This window comes from Orbicella franksi, chromosome 1 (assembly GCF_964199315.1).
Source record: "Orbicella franksi chromosome 1, jaOrbFran1.1, whole genome shotgun sequence".
NCBI classification, from domain to species: Eukaryota; Metazoa; Cnidaria; class Anthozoa; order Scleractinia; family Merulinidae; genus Orbicella; species Orbicella franksi.
Window position 1 is genome coordinate 21,914,644 of NC_138145.1, and position 20,676 is coordinate 21,935,319.

At 39.3% G+C, this 20,676-nt stretch overlaps 1 protein-coding gene across 5 annotated transcripts; it reads right to left on the minus strand.

Moving 5' to 3' along the window:
• Positions 1–378: 378 nt before the first annotated feature.
• On the minus strand, positions 379–18,335 carry LOC145497326 (melanocyte-stimulating hormone receptor-like). 5 transcript variants are annotated; one of them, XM_081477163.1, is made up of 5 exons: positions 16,742–18,335; positions 13,823–13,875; positions 13,065–13,140; positions 12,271–12,326; positions 379–2,408 (listed from the first exon to the last, which is right to left on the minus strand). In XM_081477163.1, the coding sequence occupies exon 5, from the start codon at positions 2,337–2,339 to the stop codon at positions 1,167–1,169; it is 1,173 nt and encodes a 390-aa protein (XP_081333289.1). In that variant the 5' UTR covers positions 2,340–2,408; positions 12,271–12,326; positions 13,065–13,140; positions 13,823–13,875; positions 16,742–18,335; the 3' UTR covers positions 379–1,166. The 5 variants fall into 5 exon arrangements, with proteins under 5 accessions (XP_081333289.1, XP_081333295.1, XP_081333285.1 ...); XM_081477169.1 differs by lacking the exons at positions 13,065–13,140; positions 16,742–18,335; XM_081477159.1 differs by lacking the exon at positions 16,742–18,335 and having other exon boundaries at positions 13,065–13,874.
• Positions 18,336–20,676: the final 2,341 nt, after the last annotated feature.

Sequence of the window (20,676 nt, forward strand, 5' to 3'; positions counted from 1 at the left end):
CTGAGGAGGTTTAAAAACATTTTCATAATTTAAATTGCCAAATTAAACAAGCTATATACCTAACATATTAGTTTCGATTTTAATCAGGTGCGCTTTTGATTGCATTACTCGCTGGCCAATACATTCGCTACGATCGACATTTGTGCCCAGGTTTAATTTATTTGAAGTTGTCTTTCTTTACACATTGAGTTGTTTCGAGCAAACATTTCCGACGATAATAATCAGTTTCATTTAGTCGAGCGGTTTCCTTACCTAGAGCTTTTTAAGACGCAATTATCGTCCCGCGAAGCAATATGGCGACAAACGATGAAGTTACTTTTGGAAAACTAAATGACCCGTTTTCGATATTTCACTCAACGCAAAAAGCGAAGTAGTAGGTTTTAACTCAGTTTGTTGCTTTGCCAAAAGGGGAGAAAAAATAAGTGAAAAGCAAATGATAGCATGTCAGATAGCAATTGAAGATCGGTTTTCTCCAGGGCAGATGATTAAAAAAGAAAGGAGAATTAGCATAACTCAAAATATTGTCCCCTAAAGTCTAAACATATCCTGCGCTAGATGTTCCGCATCAACTGAATTGTTTCTTTTGTTGGTTGAATCCTTTCAAGAAAAATCAGGAAAGAATTATAAAAGTACAAAATTGTTAAGAATTAAAACTGAAAACTTAAACTAAACGGGAAGTGCCTTCAACAGTTAAACTAAATACGTTAAGGAACGGACAAATATCACAGTTCCAGCCAAGGAGAAAGAGAAAATTAATTTTTTACTCTATTCTTGTTGCTTTAAGGGCCCTTGAAAGAAGTCTGTAAATTGCAGTCTTCAACGACGTAAATATCGAAATCAACTAAACTAATAGCCCCTGGAAAGTCAAAAGAAATCCTATGTATCTTTTCTCCTGGTAAACTAAACGCAAGCTCAATATGTAGACGATTAAAACACGATTTGTGTTTAGGCGAGAACAGTAAATCTACCGAAAACTTGAACTCTGTTTTCTGATCTCTGATATAAAAAAAAGCTACGTTTTAACTGAGCTTTAACGTCATCCCACTTGGATTCTATATAATACTGGACAATTAACGAGAATTTTCGCACCATAACCACCTCAAAAAATCGTACGGTTCATTGTTTCTATTACATAACCTGTTTTATTCACCCTTCTTCAGCAGAAATTATCCTCGAAAACTCGGACCAGACTCCAGAAATCTCGGCAAAAGGAGCAACTTTTTTTCCTGCTGCGGCTTCGCTTCTGTTGTCGATTCTGTTACCTGATCTTGGTGTATATCAGACCTGGCAGGCCCCACGTTGGACAAGCTTCCCCGCGGTCTCACCGAGAAAGACCCTTGGCGCTGTTGTTCGTTCCTGCTTCTGAAGTCATTGTCCATGCTTCCCGATCCGGGCGTTATGACATCTCCGACGTGAACCCGCGTTGCTGACGAAAAACCGAATACGTTTCGCATGGCGCGTCGAAGTTCCCGCATTTTCCAGTAATACATGACCGGATTTACCGAGGCGTTTATCAACGCCACTGTTTTTGCAACTTCCCACAAAATGGTCTGATTAACGCTGCTGAAGTCAGAGTCTGATTCCAAGTAATGAATCATGGCGTAAAAAGTAGGTGAGTAGAATATGAAAAACAACATCACCAGGTACAGCATGGTGGTCGACGACTTTCTATGTTTTCGTAAGTTCACAGATTGGGGTTGCAGCTTGGCTTGACTCTCAATGAGAGCTTTGTGACGCCGCAGTATCAGAAATAACTTAATATACGTAAAAAGCAATAGAAGCGCGGCTGCTGTAATAACAATAAGGCCGACCATTGTGAAACTGTACATATTAAGACCTAACGGCCAGGCGATGACGGACGCCGTGCAAAAGAACCAAGTTGACCCAATCGACGAGAGCGTCCGAGACATCGTGACAATTTCACGATATCTGAGGTGGAAATGTAAGGCGAGCCAGCGCTCGGTGCTAATCAACACCAAGGTACAGATCGATAGAAACATGAATAAGAGTAACAGGGTCTCTTTGGCATACCACAGCGCGCAGGAAAAGCGCAGTCCATCGACGAGAATGGCATTGTGTGCGATGTACAGAGGTTGTATGACGCATCCCACCAAGAGATCCGTCGTGGCCAGTGAGCACAGGAGGACGTAGGGAGGATTGTGCAAGGATGGCGTTTTCAAAATCGCGTAAATAACTGGCAAGTTCTGGAAGGTAGTCGTCAACGCAAAAATCGAATTCAACACGATGACCGCGATGTTAGTCCCGAATAGCTGACGTCGTCGCTCGGGATTATCGACCATAAAAGAACAGTTAGTTGTAAGGCTGTTGACCTCGGTCATCTTGTGGATATCGTGGAAGGAGGACTAGTCCTCTAAACCTGTCATCAACAACGGCGACGGATACGCTCTCTGAAAAAAATTACAAACACAAGACTGAAATCTCCAATCGTGTCGTTTCCTCGCACTCATTACGTGTTACACTCCACTGAAAAAGCGCGCTCATGTGCAAATAGCCACTTTGTTGTTGCTAGGTGCTAAACACGCAAGAAACTTGATCCCTCTAAGCAGGAACGCACTAATCGTTCGCATCCAAGACGCCAAAATAATGCTCATTCAATTACAATGAATTGCGCGGAAAGAGTCATTTACACGCTTAATGTCATGCGCATTCTTAATCAACACGGAGAAAGTCAAAGGTCTCGGAACAATTTGATCTCAACAAATAGTTTTGCGCAGGTGGGATTTGCCAATAAAGAATAAGGGAGAAACTGTTGCTGACAACATCACGTTTTTAAATAACGACTTTTGCATCGTAATTATGCTCGATCTAAACTGTAGATCAGTGAATATCAGTTTGGCTGGTTTGTCAGCCATATTTCCTAGTTATTTTAAACAATAATAAGAATGGCCGCGGTGAATAGCATTTTTAAGTCTTTAGGGTAAATGTAAATATTCAAATGAAGGCTGACAAGAGAACCGCCCTAGCCTGGATGTCTTCACACAACGACATGGGCCGTTAAGAAGAGTTTTGTTAACGTGGAACAAATTGATATCATGAACGTGTAACAAATTGATATCATGAATTCGAATGTGATCAGTGTTATCAAGAGCACCTCGGAGTGAAATTTACGGCTTGTTAAAACCAATGAGAGACGTTCCCTGTATGTTGGGGTAAATACCAATTTCCTGCCTCGTATATTTTTTTAGTGCAGTATCTGACATAGCCGCGGGCATAGTCGCGCACCTGCAACTGATATTTCAAACGAAAACAAAAGAATGAAAAACGCTGTTGGAGGGAGAATGGTCACGTCCGCTTTTCTAATGGCGTCAGAAACGTGACTGCAGAGCTTTAGTTGGTACCAAGAATTACATGACTGAACCAACGAATGATCAGGAATTACTACACAAACCGCTGAAATTTCGGTTTCAAGCTCGGTTTGTACACAAGTGCCAAGCGAGAACAGTTAAGAATGCCATCTTCATTGATCCCAGTCGAACATAACTACAGTCAAAGATCACTTAATTTAAGATAAAAAGCCCTGGTGAAACCATAACATAACAAATAAATACATTGCGGCATTTCAAGTAAACTATTAAGTCCTTGATCCAAGGCACAGTTCAGTTTAAATCAAATACTAAACTAGAAGACCTTTTCAATATATTTTTACAGAACAAGTCAGTCATTTCCGTACCAGGACTCGGCCATTTCAAGTTGAGAAAAAAGCTTTCACTTATCTTGTTTTTTCTGTATGCATGACCCTGTTTTTAAACATCTAGGTACAAAGTTTGAACATGTTTCCTGCAGCGAGAGAGGAAGCTTTAACAATGGCAAAACGAAATTAAACAGTATTTTCTTCCTTTGGTAAACAATTGTTTCACTTTAAATTTACATGTCTTGCCTGTTATTGCAACTTGGAAATACGATATGATGTCATGTTTTACAAACAAGCCCTCGAAATTGGAGAACTTGAACAGCACCATACTTGCACTTAACATAATCATAAGTGACGAAACACGCTACCACTCTCTTTCTTGCATGAAGTAAAATACAACTTGTTGTCAACCTCCTCCAATGGCTTTCAGAGCTAACAACGATACAGACAATTGTAAATAATGAAAAGCGCAATAAAAAAATACCCAGTGACGTCCTGCCAAATTTGCAAATATCTTTACTAAATTTGCATGGCTCTTGCACGAAGTAAAGTACAACTTGTTGTCAACCTCCTCCAATGGCATTCAGAGCTAACAACCATACAGACAATTGTAAATAATGAAAAGCGGAATTAAAAATACCCAGTGACGTCCTCCCAAATTTGCAAATATCTTTACTAAATCTGCATGGCTCTTGCACGAAGTAAAGTACAAGTTGTTGTCAACCTCCTCCAATGGCATTCAAAGATAACAACCATACAGACAATTGTAACTAACGAAAAGCGCAATTAAAAAACTCCAATGACATTCTGCTTAATTTGTAAATACCTAGACCAAATTTTAGGTTTTAAAAGGACATCCAGATGTAAATTTCTAGACTATTAACTCGCTTTTACAGAGGTTCTTACATAGACTTTCTTGACGAGCCTGAACATCGTTTGTGAAGGAGCCTACTAAAGTAAAGACATAACTCCTAGACGTACTAGTGTTCACGCCCTGTCCACACTAAGCCGGAGGAATTTGTAAACGGAGCCTTATTTCTCCGGTTAGGCCTACCGTCCACACTAGTCCGTCACTAGTCCGTCATTCAAAGGAATTTGAAAACGCCGGCTTTGCGTTTTAGTGTGGACATCAAAACATTTTGAAAACGAAGCTTTTAGAAAACGATGACGTCACGATAATCATGATATTTCCCCGCCTGAGTTGTACTCAAACACAAATCCAAAATGGCCGGTGATTCTTGCGTTTTCTAACTTCTCCGGCGTAGTGTGGACGGAAAACATTTGATGCATTTTCAGAGTGAAACCTCCGTTTTCAAATTCCTTCGGCGTAGTGTGGATGCGGCCTTAGTGTCATGGCATTTCACCCTTCCACGCTCAAGGGATCAACATAACCATTCTCAAGACTTGAGTCGACACCTGTCCTGCAATACTGTTGACTTAGTAGAATTTTGCTAAGTGATCAGTACTTTTTATTCTAACGATCAGTCTGTTGAATTTGTAGTTGTTATGGCCAATTACAATGCGCGGAAAGAGTCATTTAGACGCTTAATGTCACGTGCATTCTCAAATAAATACGGAGAAAGTTAAACGTCTCGTAACAAATTGATCTCAACAAATAGTGGGATTTGCCAATAATGAATTAGGGAGAAATTGTTGCTGACAACATCACGCTTTTACATAAGTGATCAGTAATTTTTATTCTAACGACCAGTCTATTGAATTTGTATTGGTATGGCCTGAAGAATCTTGATAATCATACAAAGCTGACGGGTAAGCTTATGGTGGAAACGTTTAACGTCCAACGCCCAAAGAAAGTTTTGTAAGAAAAAAAAAGGAAAATGTTTTTGTGTCTACTTTTTACATCAAATTTATCAGTTTCTTGAATATCATTCTGCTTAGTAATAGTAATTGGACCGAGTGGAGTGCAATTCAGGGAGTAATTGCGCGAATAATTTCAAAATCGAACGATCGCGAAGCACGTCCGATAAATTAATCGCACTAATTAATCGTATCTATGACAAATTAATCGTATCTATACAAAATTCTCGATCGTGATTGGTTCTCCGCGCGCCTATTTGACACGTAATTGGCGCGCGATCACGTGGGTGTCCAATTACAGGTATCCAATTTGAACTTTTCGTAACTGGATACCTGTAATTGGATACCCACGTGATTCGCACGTCAATTACGCGCTCTTTAATGGCTTCCTTCGCATTGTTTCCTACAGTTTTAAAAACTTATAAAAGCGTTACAGACGTTTTCGCTCAAAAGAAGTTCTCACAAGACATTTTTAATTCCGAAATTTGTTATAGATACGCTTAATTAGTAATTGGATCTCGTGTCGTGCAATTCAGGGAGTAATCGTGCTCGTAATTTCAAATCGGCCTTGTGCTTCGCGCTCCTCCAATTTTGGAGTTATTCGCGCGATTACTCTCTGAATTGTACTCCACTCGGTCCAATTACTTTTACAAATAGGCGAGCGGAGAACCAATCACGATCGAGAATTTAGTTATAGATACGACTAATCGAAATATTGGGCTGAATTAACTTGTCAGAAGGAGGGGACCCTGGTCGTTTTCTATTTACCCCAAAACTCGGGAATTTTGGTCAGAATGTAAATGGTAAAACAATTTTAGCTCGACTAACCGGAAAATTTTCCAAATAAACGGAACGTCTTGAAAGGTAGCCCAAAATTTCCAAATGAAATATCCGAGAGGAAATGTGCTTACAATTTGCAGTTATCTTGGAATTATGATCAGGTCGAACTCGTCCTAGTCTCTTTGTAGTAAATGGTTTTTGTGTGGGATTTCCCACACTTTGTCAACACCAGCGATATCTATTTATTTATTTATTTGTCCACGAGAGCAAAGCGTTTATCACGTGGTTTCTACTTGGCATGTAGACTGGGTTCCACTAGCAAAAGGTTGAGTGTTTTTGTGCGGCGGTCATTGGTGTGATTACTCTTAGCGGGTGTTGTTTTTTGGCGAATTTTGACTTATTTTTGAGATTCGGAGGGAGTCTTAGGCCTTAGGTCTTAGTGTTTTTCAGACAGTCGCTGCCGTATTTATTGTTGACGCGCCATTTATTATAAGGTGGGTAAACGTTCGCTTTCTGCATATGCGCGAAATTCTTGGATGAATAAGGAACAATCAGTCAATCATACAACAATCATACGAAGTTCCAGTTCTCGGACAGAACTTTCTGCAATTACATATTTAAATTGTCACATTGAAATTCCTTCGATCAGATGAAAATCCCGACAATTTCTGCGGAAATGAAATTCTCGTCACATGTTCTAGTAAACATTGTGCATGTCGGGCCGCACAGTCCGCAACTGTCGGAAGAAAATTTACGCTTGATTGATTTCATTACTTTCAACTCCCGTCTGTTGCTTAAATCAGCATTTTTATATCAACAACCGAAGTTTTACGGACAGATATAACATAATTGCAAAGCCCAGTGTTTTCCTGTGTATTTATGGTTAGCAAGTTGAGGTCCTCTCGACTGATAAACTATGATTTCTTGATACGTTGCGTAACGTGCAGTTTCCTCAGACTCACAAGTTTAAATGGACTAAATATTTGCATTTGCCTTCAAACTTCACGCTAAATATTTTCTGGTCATGTTTAAGCACAAAAGCTAATGTCTAAAAATATAATTTACGTACAGTTTTCTCAGCTGGAAGCACGAATATTAGCTGACATTTGCAGTCGGAGGTGATTTATCGTAAACAAACTCCGTGCAACCAGCGAACGATTTTAATATTTCCGCTGACGAATAAAAGTAGAGAGCATTTCTGATGCCGCTCCATGTGCATTGAGGTGGGGGGTGGGGGGGGGGGGGGGGAGCGTCTGCGTAAGAGCTGAGGCGATCTGAATTATTTGTCTCCACTGGAGCTAATCAACACATCCCAGGAAACATGTAGCCCATGAAATAAAGCTATTCCCACAGTAAACATCCCCAAGCCAACGCGATTCAAAAGTCGTGTTCGTGAACATTAATTGTCCCAGTTATGTAGCACGTCATCTGGCATCCCGACGAAACAGGCCACGTTATTGTTGATTGCACCGTCCAGAATCACACCCAAAAACTAAACCTTCTCGTGTGCACTTGCTTTTCGATGTCATTTATTTTCGGCCCTGCTGCGAAAAACAAGCCTAACTTGCAAAATGTGTTAACTTTAATAACTCTTTCAATGATCCCCTCCCCCTAATAACTTGGGGCTATATATATGTCTGCTGACTTTTGTTTTTGTTTTTTTGTTTGTTTTTTTTTGGCTGGGTTTTAGTATACGTTGTGAAACAACGGTTACACGGGATTTTGCCAAGGTAACAAAAATGGCACGCGGAGGAACCATTTTTCCTTTTCGGTTACATATTAATGACAAACGGAGAGACGTGATTTGCTCGTAATACCTTGGACATCAAAACACCGTACTACATTAAATGTCAAGGGCGCTGCATGTGATCTTTTTGATGTATCCATGGGTATTAACCACAGGAAATTAACCTCCAGAAATATTGGTCATACTCACTAAATGTAGTTTCCCGTTGTAAAAGGGTCATTTACCACGGTAAAGAGTTCCGTGTAACCGAACCCTAAGGGAGCGAATTTCCTGGAAACTAAAGTCCAGACATATTTCTCATGTAGCCGTTTTTTCGTCTGCAGCTTGGAATCTTATAACCAGGGCTCTACGGTATCTTTACTCGACGTTCATCACGACAAAACGACAAAATGTATAAATATTCACTGTAAAGCTACAATTTCTCTGATTTATCCATAGCGCATCACCTCTTATTTGACTGAAATCCCACACAAGTTCGCATTGCGGACCTATTTTTTTTGAGTGAATGGTAAATGGCCAATCCCAACAGAACTTACCATCAGGCATTTTTGCTTTCCATTTGCCTAAACCGTTGACGAACCGGTTTCTTCGTGTAAATGTTAAACAAGTAAAACAACTCCTGTTTTCAGGTGTTCTATCAGCATTACATTTGTTCCAGTATTTAAAAACTAACTAACCCATAAAATGACAAACAGACGAAACAATCAACCGAGAGAAGATGAGTCGTCATTAGAATTTCAAACCCTTAATTAGCAAAGAACAACCGTTAACCCTAAAAGGGCGGCATTCTTAACACCCTGCTACTAATAGAGGCTTCCAGTGATCTCGGTGAAGCGACAAAATTTCAATGAATGAAACTTGGCGTGCGATCGTTTTTTTTCCAGTTAAAACGGTCGCACGGTTTCATTTGATAAATGGCAAAGGTAACTCGATGTCTGTGAGGCAAAAGCTACTCGGAGGGCAATTATATTTCTTCTTGACAAAAAGGTGACACGCAAAACTGAACAGACACACAGCTGACAATGTCGACGTTGCGATAATTTTAACCATTTATGCACCCGTCAATTGTTTTGCACTTGAACAAGAAGGCTATGAAACTTTACAAGAGCTTCGAGGATATCTATCAAATTTTCAGATTAAGTCAATAGCGCAAAAAATATTGCACTAGAATATTTTTAACCTAAAATCGGTAGAAAAGAAAGAATATTCAGCCTGGACTGGTAAAAAAAAAAATATTCTTATTAAAAAAAGAATGTGTCGACAAGACATAAATGTCACAGGCTGACATTTGAAAGACATATAGCGTAAGTTACGCCTGAGAGGCACTTCGCGAGCGATTAATTTACTTTACTATCATATGCCATGCGCAGTAATTACATGTGATCAACCCAGGGGGGGCAGCTACCTTTGATCTCGCCGCTTTTCTGGTTTCTATGATTGCCCCAGTAAAGAAATCTGTCAATCATTTGAGAACCGTAAGGAGCATGCGCATAACGCGAAAATAACGCGAGGAAACCGAAACATGTTTCGCCGCCATTTTTGTTCAGGATTTGCCTTCGATTCGATAACTTTTTATTCGCTGTTAGCGATTTTTAACGACAGCTCTGAGACAATCAGGACTAAGGGAATCAAGGACCAGCTTTGTGCTATTTTCCTGGCGAGCGTGGTTGCATTCTTGGTTGCCTGGAGAGGTTTCCCCGTCTCAGGAAGAAAACGAAGCTGAAGTTTTTATTTTGCTGTGGAAATTTCAAGGTTCATTACTTTCCATCTTCACACCGACCAATTATTCTTCCCAAATTTCTATGGAAAATAGCGATGTCGAACTGCTTCATGTCTGCCATTATATATCGCGAAGCCTCCGAACGCAAGTCTTTAAACTATTTCTCAACTATTCAGACTTGTACATTTAAACTTGAGCTTACATTAAACAAGCTTTTCAGTCTAAAGTTTTTTCCGTCTTAACTTACTTTCTTATGAAAGACTGCATTTACTTTATGATTTTCCTGTAATGTGTTGAGTCTGAAGACTTTCTTTCGAGTAATTTAATTAAATCATGAAACTTGAAGGCAGTTGCAGATCAGTCAACGACATTGAAAATAGCTACCAGTTTGCGTGTCTCGATAATGCAGTGATACATTATAGAGGTTTTGAAACCTCCATCCTTTACTGTTCAGTACCAATGTGAACTCGCAAATTTGAAATCATTTTTCTGTTTCTGCATATGGGAATGTCCAAAATGGACTGTTTGCTAGGCACAGACTCAATGTGAACCTTTACTAGGTTGTGGTATTTCATTTACAAGTTATTTACCCGTGAAAATAAAGAAAGCAGCTTCTGCTCACATGCTGTGGCATAATTTGTACTGGTGATAAGCATCAGTTTTATTTGTGTGGTAGGAGAAAGCTCTGTAATACTTCTGGATATCAAAATAGGGCTGCCATATGCTCATCTGCTGAGGGAGATAACTTATGAAATAGACCCAGGGAAGGAAAATGAGCAATGTTACCCGTAGTTGAGTGCTAGTAATGAGGTAAGCAGGTAAAATGGTCATTCATCCAGACAACTAACTTTAACTTGGGCAAACCTGCGTCAACAGAACCTCCACAACATTTGAAATAGGCCAATTTTGAGACTTGGCTTTAAGGCTTCCGAGAATAACAAGAAAAGACATCAAGCGCAGGGATCAGTAACAGTCATTTAGCCCCCAAGTCTATTAGCCCCTAACCATTTAAACCCCAACCAGGAATCGATAAGCCCCCAACCAGAAATAAGAAAAAACTGTATATATTTTTTTTCTTTAAGCATGAGTAAGGGGCTGATCGACTTGTGGTTGGGGGCTAACTGGCTAGGGGCTAATCAAATGACCGGTAACCAAAGGATTTGTTTTATTCCTCTAAGGCAAAAAGATGAGTAAGGATGTTAATATATCAACTCATGATTTGGCCTAAAGTGTTGATTATCAGTGGCTTGTTCCTGTAATGGAAGGATAGATAAATAAGACAATAAGGCAGACTAATATAAAGTCAGATGAATGAAGTCTTTAATAGTACTTGTCTCAAATGACAATTCTAAGTGCAAGAGAAGAGCATGAACCCTTTGAAAACTGACTGAGAGGTGGCATAAAAAATTAGTGCCAGGGAAAGGGCTACAGAAAGAGCAACAAAATGAGGTGGTAAAGTCAAACTTCCAGCACACTCTCCATCTCAACGACTTGATTGGACCCATTATTTAAGCCGTTAAGTCGAGAATATCAAAACAAAAGTCTAAGGATGATTATGAAGAAACAAAAACAAGCAACGACACAACTATTGTGTTGTAACGGCAAAGAAATGGTGATGAATTCTCAATTCTGCCAAGGGACCTATCCAGTATTCGTTTTCATAAATAATGCCAGATACTTTGCCTAAAACTGAAACAGACCCCTTGTAGTAACGTAACAGAAAAGCGCCGTACCCACTGCACTCACTATGAAACCTGCTTTAACCCTATCAGTTTAATAAGTGCAAACAAAAGGGGTCACGAAGCTGTTAAGAAAAAGCAACCCTTACCATCAGGGAGTCCGGAAATATAGAAATATTTCAGTTTATGGGATATAATTCATGGTAGGCCACCCATATAGTCTCCCTGCAGTTTGCTTCTATTTACTGCCGTTTGCTCGCGGTTAGCATTTAAATATTGTTTACTTGCAGTTGGCATTTATTTACTACTGTTTACTTGCGGTTAACATTTAATTACTGCGGTTGCTTGCGGTTAGCATTTAAGGAGTAAAGGGGAAGGCGATTATATGTGGCCTACCATGAATTATCTGCCCAGTTTATCCCGTTTATAGGACACCCAAAAATGCTCGAATAAAATATTCATGCCTGATATCTGGCTCACACTGTGGAGTTCCCGCTTGCGAGGACTCACAGGTTTACATTGGAATATTTATCCCCGATGCCTCGATCAAAATGTCCAAGATTTAGATGTAGGAAAACTGGAACTTTTTCGTAGATGTTTGAATGTGAAATATGCACAACGTTTACAAAACTTTACAAACGCATCGCGCTCACGGAAGTCCGCCATGTTTGTTTTCCACAAACCAGTACTTAGTCTTCCTCGGCCAAATTTCTTAACTGGGGCGATCATAGAAACTCGGTTCCAGGCCTCGCTGCTTGCCCCCCTGGATCAACCGCTTTTATGTGTTTCTTTTGCGTTCGCAAGTTATCGCGTTATTTGTTTCAATATGTGGTAAAATCCATTAGAATATGACAAAAAACAAAACGTAACTTACACCAAAACAGAGTTTCTTACTAGCTCCAGACAAATCCGACTGTTCGAGGCTGAAACCTTACAAACAATAGGAACAAAATACAATCAAATGACGAAGGCTATAAATAAATATAACAAGGAGTAAAAAACTCGTAATCTCGAACAAAACGTCTTTCGCGTAAAGAAGTTCAATTTCGTGCCATAAGCAACGCTACACTGATGACCCTCTAGCCGGAAACTCACAGTGTGTAAGTATCGTAATATAACTTTAGCATTTCGTTCTCAAATTGGGAAACCACCCAACGTTCAGAACCAACATTAAAGTAAAGGTACAGCAAAGACAATCCAGTAATTATTTGCTCGAGTTGAAAATAGTATATGGCATTTTTAAAAATGGAATATTTTTTCAATTTTATCTACAGGAGGCTGTAGTCCTCATAGCAGAAGGAAGCTCAATTTTTTTAAATCTCGATATTCAGAAAACGTCTAGCTTCTGTAAAGCATTCAACGCCTTCTGGTTACTTCAATTGTTTCCGTTTTTACAGGAAATAAAATAGTTAATATAAAGAATGGATATATGAGCATGGAATAGTTTCAACTCAGTTGGACGTAGCCCGTGCGTGGGTTCTATAATAACATGATATAATGTTACGTCTGGTTCGATTCATTCGCCGACCGTGTTCATCAATTTACAAATTTAGCAAGCCTCTATAGGGGCTAAACTGAAGTGAGGGCAACACTGCCAAAGAATGTTAAGCTTGTTTCGAAAGCAACTTCGTCCTAATTAATCGCAAGCGTGTCAAATTCACATTTTACCTTTGTCGCAGTGTAACAGCCAAAGAAGGATCACAGACCTTTGCTAGTTGTGGGGTAAATTGGACTACCTTATTTGCTGTCAGAAGAAAACAGTATGTAAATATTGAAAAATATTTCGTTTATAACACTGCAGCTGCTAGCGCGGAAGACCTTTCCGAGACATTTGTAAGGCACTCAGCAAAACAAACTCCACAAACAGCCACCCACCCCTTCATTACAGGTTTCGTTTTAAACGGATAGAGAGAAAAGGATTACAGCAAAAACCGTTATTTCTCAAAGCTTCACGCTTAATATTATGGTGTTGATGTTATCATCAAGTAGCATCAGCCGTCTGTTCTGAGAAGTGAGGGTGATTATTAATTTTTTTCCACACAAATTGAAAGCACCAACGAGAGGATCATTTACTTAATTCAGCTGTCGCGTTTTCTAATAACAACAATAAAAAGCCGCAATTACTTCTTGTTATTACTGCATGTATCTTGGAACCTTCCCAAGGAAATTTAATTTCATTTGTTGCTTGGTGGAATTTCTACCGAGATTGATGAATAATACAAACAGGGAAGGAAATCGCTAAAACTGAAACTGAAAATTCAAATTAGATTATCACCCAGGAAGCAGATTGTCAATTTTCATTTGACACATATAAGGAACGAAGGCAGGTAATTACAGTACAACTCAATTCTCGATTACAACGTAAATTCTCCAGACGAAACCTACAGAAATCCCTGAAAAAAGGTGGAGAGAGTTTAAATGCCAACCTTGGAAGTAAAAGCGTCCTCTTTCATTCTGAGACAGTGCGTAAACAAAGTGTCTAAAACAAGAAGAAAAACACATATTAATAAACATCAACAGTGAAAAGCTTAGTTTCAGCACTGAAGGTTCAATTAGCATTTTGCTGCTTTTATTAAGAACTAATAATCTTGTTGAGTGCAATTAAACTGATTCAAAGAACTAAGAATCTTCTGAAGGGGTGCTTTCAGTTTTTAAACTCTTTTTAACAAAGTGATCAGAATCATAATTACTTTGTTCGCGACAAATACCCAACAAAAATTTGGAGCTTTCGATGTAGGCTGTCAGTATGCAAATATTGAAAAGTATTTATTGTATTTATTGTTTCAATTTTAATTAAGAAAAAATAGCACAAACTAAAGACAAAGGAGACCTTCATGTAAATACTACACAATATTAGAAAATACGCACGCTGATTGGTTAAAAATCGTGTTTCTATATAACTCGAAAGAAACACAGAACTAGCACGAGCTATTGGCGTTATGATGCCACGAGCAAAGAGAATGCACATTTTGATGATCAAAGTAAACAAGTTTTTTTCGTCGCGGAAGTTTCTAAAAGAAATAGAAAACATGTTCTATCGAGTTACAGAAACACTTACGGAAGTTTGGGGAGCTCGAAAAAGCTGTGGAAACACTCGCTCGAGATTTCTATTGCGTGATATGCGCCCTCGTCAACTATCACGCATAGAAATCGAGAGCGAATAATCCAATTATTTTAGTATGAGTTCAAAACTTTATCTAAATCCTCTTCAAAGACACCTCGAAAACGCCAAGAAGTGCCGTTATTTTGTTAACAAGGGTCCACTGCTACGCTACTCACTATCTATCACAAAATAGATAGTGAGTAGCGTAGCCAATCAGAGAACGACATTCGTGATAGAACGCTAATAGATTTATACTAAAACTCGATAGAAACGTGGTACACGTTTTTCATTTCTTAGATATAACTTTTAGGCAATGGTTTTTTCGCAAGCCCAGTTGTAACATAACATAACATAAACCAAGAGAGGATGAAACTGCGTGGTAACTTTATCCACGGAAGAATTTTTTGAGAGACACTTAGCGCCAGCGTTTTCATGTTAACGGCAAACCGCAAACGACAGTTTCAGGTTCGGCGTTTGGCGTTAGACGTTTGTGACCTTTATCGGTTTGGCTAAAAATCGGTTTTTGAAAACATGGAAGAATCATTTCACTTGAAGAGGTCGTCGCATTGAATTTCCAGACAACAGCAGTGTTTGAGTTTCAAATGGCGACAAAAAGATTTGTTTTCACTCATTGGCTAAAAATTTAATCTAAACTTGTACTAAAAAGACTAGTTTACTTATTTTCTTACTGAGCACGTGGCATTAACAAAAAGTCAGGAGTAAAAACGTTCAGGTAAATCACTTACGTGAAAACCTACTTCTCGACGTTGAAAACCCGCGTTGAGAACTCCAAACGTGACCGCAGCGCTTGGTCACGCGACTTTTAGCGGTTTGCCGTTTGAGGTTTCCACTGAAAACCGTGGTGCTAAATGTCACTATTATCTAAAAATATCTTGACAGGGATTACTGTGAGAATAAGGCTATAAGTGGGATTATTTCTCTTACCCTTCATCCTCTCTTGAATGAAGTCATGGACGAACGAGCATTAGCAAAAGTTAAAGGATTGGATCATGTTCGTTTTAACCCGCAATTTACGTCTTAAGAATTTTTAATTAAACAGGTGTAAATAAGTTTCCATTATAATATGCTTTCCAAATAAAAACTCAAGTGTGATAAAATTGCCTTGATTCCTACTTTAGCAACGGCAATCAAATTTCTTGGAAAACTCAACGACAGAACGAAGGATCTCTTAAAAACGTCCTGAGAAACGTTTTGTTGACATGTAGCGTGCGTTATCGCTAATGACAGCAACCACTGCTGTGCAAACTAGGAAACGTGACCATGAGAAGATGACTAACAAAACTAAATTGAATGTCATTATCAGTTTACAAAGCTAACCTACTATCTCGGAACTTGTACTTGAGTAATGGCAAACCATTTTTCATTTTTCACATTCACAAACTAGTCGTCGATCAGTTGGTGCGTGTTCAGCAAACAATATACTAATTTACCTACTCGATATTCATCTTCATCTTTCGATGTTATTAGTTCTAAGAGCTGATGTAATCATTCCAATGACGCTTCAGTTTTTCAATATTAAAACCGGTCTGTTTGCGTGTCTTTTCATATGTCAATAGGAGTTTGATGTTCATCGATTTTCTCAATGCAAATAGCCACCAAAACACTTCCTGTTTTGTTTCCAAGATTTAGAGAAGCGCACAAAAGATGGCGTTATAATGTAACTTTAGGATTTTCCCTTTGTTCATGTTAGACTGGAATCCTCAAGTCAAATACGAACTGTGCCTTCCTCAATAACTCATCATCTTTTCACCATGTTTTCAAACACAAGTTGAAAGAAACTACAGTTGATCTCTTCGTTGTTAACCATCACAGGCTATCACAGTCTGTCTATCACTGCATTACAATCACCAAAATCACCAAATGTAAGAATCTTGGACGATTCGAACTTTCGCGCCTCGCCGTACAATAGCAGATTCGGCGGCACCAAACACACGTCGCAAAAAGAATGGAGAAATAACTCCGTTTACACCTGAATTTCGTTAATTCAAACACAAAATTTGTAGCCTTATGAGCGATTTGAACCCGGCTATCTCGACTGTCGCGTTCTTGAACATTTCTCTCCTTTGCCTAATGCGGAATCTTACTCTACATACTGTCTTACTTACGACCACGTAGTAAATATGACATTTTCCAACGCCATTTTCCTCGCTAACGCCAATTTCTTCCACCCGAAGCATGGCTGATGTACACAAGAAAATTCATATGATTATTTAAAACTTACCAGTAACCTAATGAACCTCGTTGTGGTTAAAAAGAACCCGAAACAGAAGGGGCATTCTCTACAGCCTGCACTTCCTCCTATAGCTTTAAACGTGATATTCCCGAAGTCCCTTGGCGGGAGGTCTAATGATCACAAAATTAATATGACACCTGTCGTTTTCAACGAGATATAGATATGTTTTCCAACCTATTCGTCATCACCAAATTTAACTGGGCGTTTGACAAGCACGAACTTCCTCAATAACTCGTTATCTTTTCATCTGGTTTTCAAAAACAAGTTAAAGAGACGACAATTGATTTGCTAGCTGTTAACCATCACAGACTATCACAGTCTATCTACCATCATACTTTAGAACATAGCCCAAAGGAAATACGCGCACTGATCCTACCCCCACGTCACTCCCCCACCCCCACCCCCAAGCAAGGGAAACGGCCATGGAAACCAGGTTGATTTGAAATACTGCTGAGACAATAAACGGCCAGGCGAATGCCTACGCAAACGTTTGCAAGACGTGAACGTTAATTACAAAGACCGCTCTAAATTACGTATATTACCATATGATATTTTATTTCGTCCATGCTATGGTCATATGACCTTCTACATGGCAGCGCATAACGCCAAACAGCTTGCAATTTTTTGGCACTTTTGTTTCTCAGAACTATTCCCTCATTTTCTCGTTACTTCGTTTTATATGAAGGATTAATAGACGCTCGAAACTTCCGTTTTTAAATCTAAAATGGCGGTTAATTTACCTAACGAATAGCCGCCTTTTACAATAACTGTGAAATCTCCCGCACATTCTTTCCTATTTAACAATAATTCACGTTGGGCAGTTTTTTTTATCAACTTCGGTGTTAGTTCAATGATTGCTTAACTGCATAAATCGACTAGATGATAAGGAAGTGACAGTTTGATCTAAAGGAAGCGATTTTAATGAAAGGCGGCAAAATTAATTACGTGGTGTTCACCGGGCAAATTGAACGAAACACGCGAGGAAAGCAAACGAAATACTTGCTTCTGTTCCTCTTCTTATGGCTAACTGCGACGAACAAACTTTTTCATGATCATGTGTTGATTCATAAGCATGCCGCACCTCGTAGATTGACAACTGTCTTGACGCAAACGCTCTCATTCAAGTAAGAAGGCAGACAGAATATAAACACGATAAACCAAATAAACTGACATCTGTTTGTAAAGATTTTATTAATTTCGACTCTTTCCACCGCTCTCCGATATCATCAGGGACCTTTAGCAACTCGTATTTCTCGAGCGACGACAACGGCGGTGTACGAGAGGGTTTGGATCGAGAACGACATTGTTCCCGCCATATACAAACCTTTAGCAGCTTCCTTCACGTCGCGGCGGCATTAGACGGCTACCGCTGAGCACAGTCTTTCCAGAGTTTTTTTTTGAACGTTTAATTAAAAATGAGAAAGTTTAAAAATATCCGAGATCTGCTATTGCTATCTCACAATGAGAACACTATTTCTGATGAAGAATTCGTTTTACTTTACGATTGTTTTCAGTCGAAAAATCCAGATTTCAGTTACGAGTCGTATGATATGGGTCAAGCTGACTGCAAGGCGGAATTTCGAATAGAGAGGGCTGATCTCCCCCGACTTGCAGATGTACTACAAATTCTTCCTGTGATCAAATGCAGACAAAGGAGCCTATGTCACTTGACCAACTGAAAATGTACTGACTCGTCTTCTATTTATGTAAGAGCAAGATATGAATAATATAAGTCAAAATGACCAAGAAAATACGTGCAAAGGACGTAAATGGGTCAGCGGTCGTTATGGCGGACGGATGTCGATTCTTTACCTCCGTACTTTTGCTGTTTCTTCTCGGTTCCAAACTTTTACTGGGACGGAAAATTGATTGGAACTGTCTTCCTGAAGATTCATTAGGGGATCAGGCTACCTCTAATCTCGCAAGAGTGATTAATTTGCCGATATATCAACTTCAACATTTAGCGAGGCGGATCTGCCATGATCTTGCTTCTGCTCCACGTAGAAGGCAATACTTCGCCTCTAGGATTTGTTACTACGCTAACTCGGACAGTACTTTTCATCAAGCTCGTCTCCTCACAAGTGGCGATGTTTCGCTTAACCCTGGTCCGATAATTAACTCCTCAAGGTGTTCTGTTTGCACGAAGAAAATTGCTAGAAATCACAGAGCCTTGAGTTGCGATCAATGTGAACTTTGGTGTCACATGAAATGCGGTCAAGTGAAACTGAGCCAGTATAAATATTATCAGCAAAAGGATCAGTTCAACTGGATCTGTCCGACATTTCTCTTATCCGTATTACCTTTCGCTGAAGTATCAATTTCGTCGGATGAAGATGGTCATCCGGAGTTGGATAACACGCCCTCTTCAGTCGAACAAGAACCTGCTGTCGACCACACTGATATCTACAAATCGTTAAAAGACTCCCTTGGCAATAAAGATCTGAAGGTAGGACACATCAATGTAAACGGTCTTATCAACAAGTTAAATGAAGTCCATGTCCTTTTAAATGAAGTGAAATGGCATATTATGGGTATTACAGAGACTCATCTGACTGCATCTACCCCTGACAATCTACTAAGAATACCTGGTTTTGACTTTGTCAGGAAGGATAGATCCAGCTCTAAGGGAGGTGGAGTTTTAATTTACTATCAAGAAAGCTTAACTGTCCATCAAGACTTAACATGGGATATTCAAGATTTGGAAGCAGTTTGGATTAATGTCACCATACGCTCTCAGTCAACCCTAATTGGATGTCTTTATCGTCCACCTAAAGATATGACATTTTTCAGTTCCTTACAGGGTCTGTTAAACAAGATCTGGGTCAAAAGAAAGAATGTTGTGCTGATTGGTGATCTAAATTCTGATCTACTTCCTGCCCCTAATCAAGATCAAGATTTATCCTTCTGTGGAACCAAACTTCAAAGGATTCTAAACATATTTGGCTACCTGAATGTTATCAAATCCCCCACAAGAATTACTAAGAACAGCACCACATTACTGGATCTTGTCATCACTAGCCCTAATTTAAACTGTCTCAAGTCTGGCTCTATAGACCTTGGTATTTCTGACCATCATCTTGTATATGGAGTTTTTGCTCTCACAAAAAGCAAACCAAAACCAAAAATTGCCTTTGTTAAAGATCATAAATCCTTAGACTTAAATGAGCTTAAAGCTGATATGGCCAGAGCCCCATGGTACATTATTGGTGCTCTTGAAGATAGTGATGATAGTGTATTTTTATGGGAATCTATGTTCAAGAGCATTCTTGACAACCACATTAAGAAAAGAATTGTGAAGATCAGAGATGGATCCCTTCCCTGGATGAATTCAGAAATTAGGAAGGCTATGAATCGGTGATACAAATACCTAAAAGAAGCTCATGTCAATCCTGGTAATGATGAATTATGGTGCCGCTACAAACAGCAACGGAACAAAGCTAAGGCAATGCTAAGAAAGGCAGAGGCAGCATATTGGCTTAACCTTTTTGAAAATGCCAACTCACCAGGGGATTTTTGGAAGGTTACAAACCGCATTCTGAAGAAAAGCAAGATCAAAAAATGTGGGCCGATACAAGATAGAAATGGAAACATCGTTACTGGAAGCAAACAGAAGGCTGATTATTTTAATGATTTCTTTTTAAATATAGCCCTAGATCTAACCAGGGATTTAGGCCCACTCACCCCTGATACCACCAACTTTATCTATAAAGTCTGCCCTACTACGTCTAGTTTTTCAGTGGAGTGGAACATAGTTCAGGAGATTGTACAGAAATCCATCAACCCAAATAAAGCAATGGGTTTGGACCACATTTCCCCAAGAGACCTTAAGTTATGTGAGTCCTCTGTTGTACAAGGGCTCTTTGAAATTTGTATGAAAAGCAGAGCAGATTGCCAATTCCCTATCAGTTGGAAGAAATCCCAGG

Coding starts and splice junctions, on each gene's coding strand:
- LOC145497326 (XM_081477163.1), bottom strand. CDS start 2,339: ATGACCGAGGTCAACAGCCTTACAACTAACTGTTCTTTTATGGTCGAT.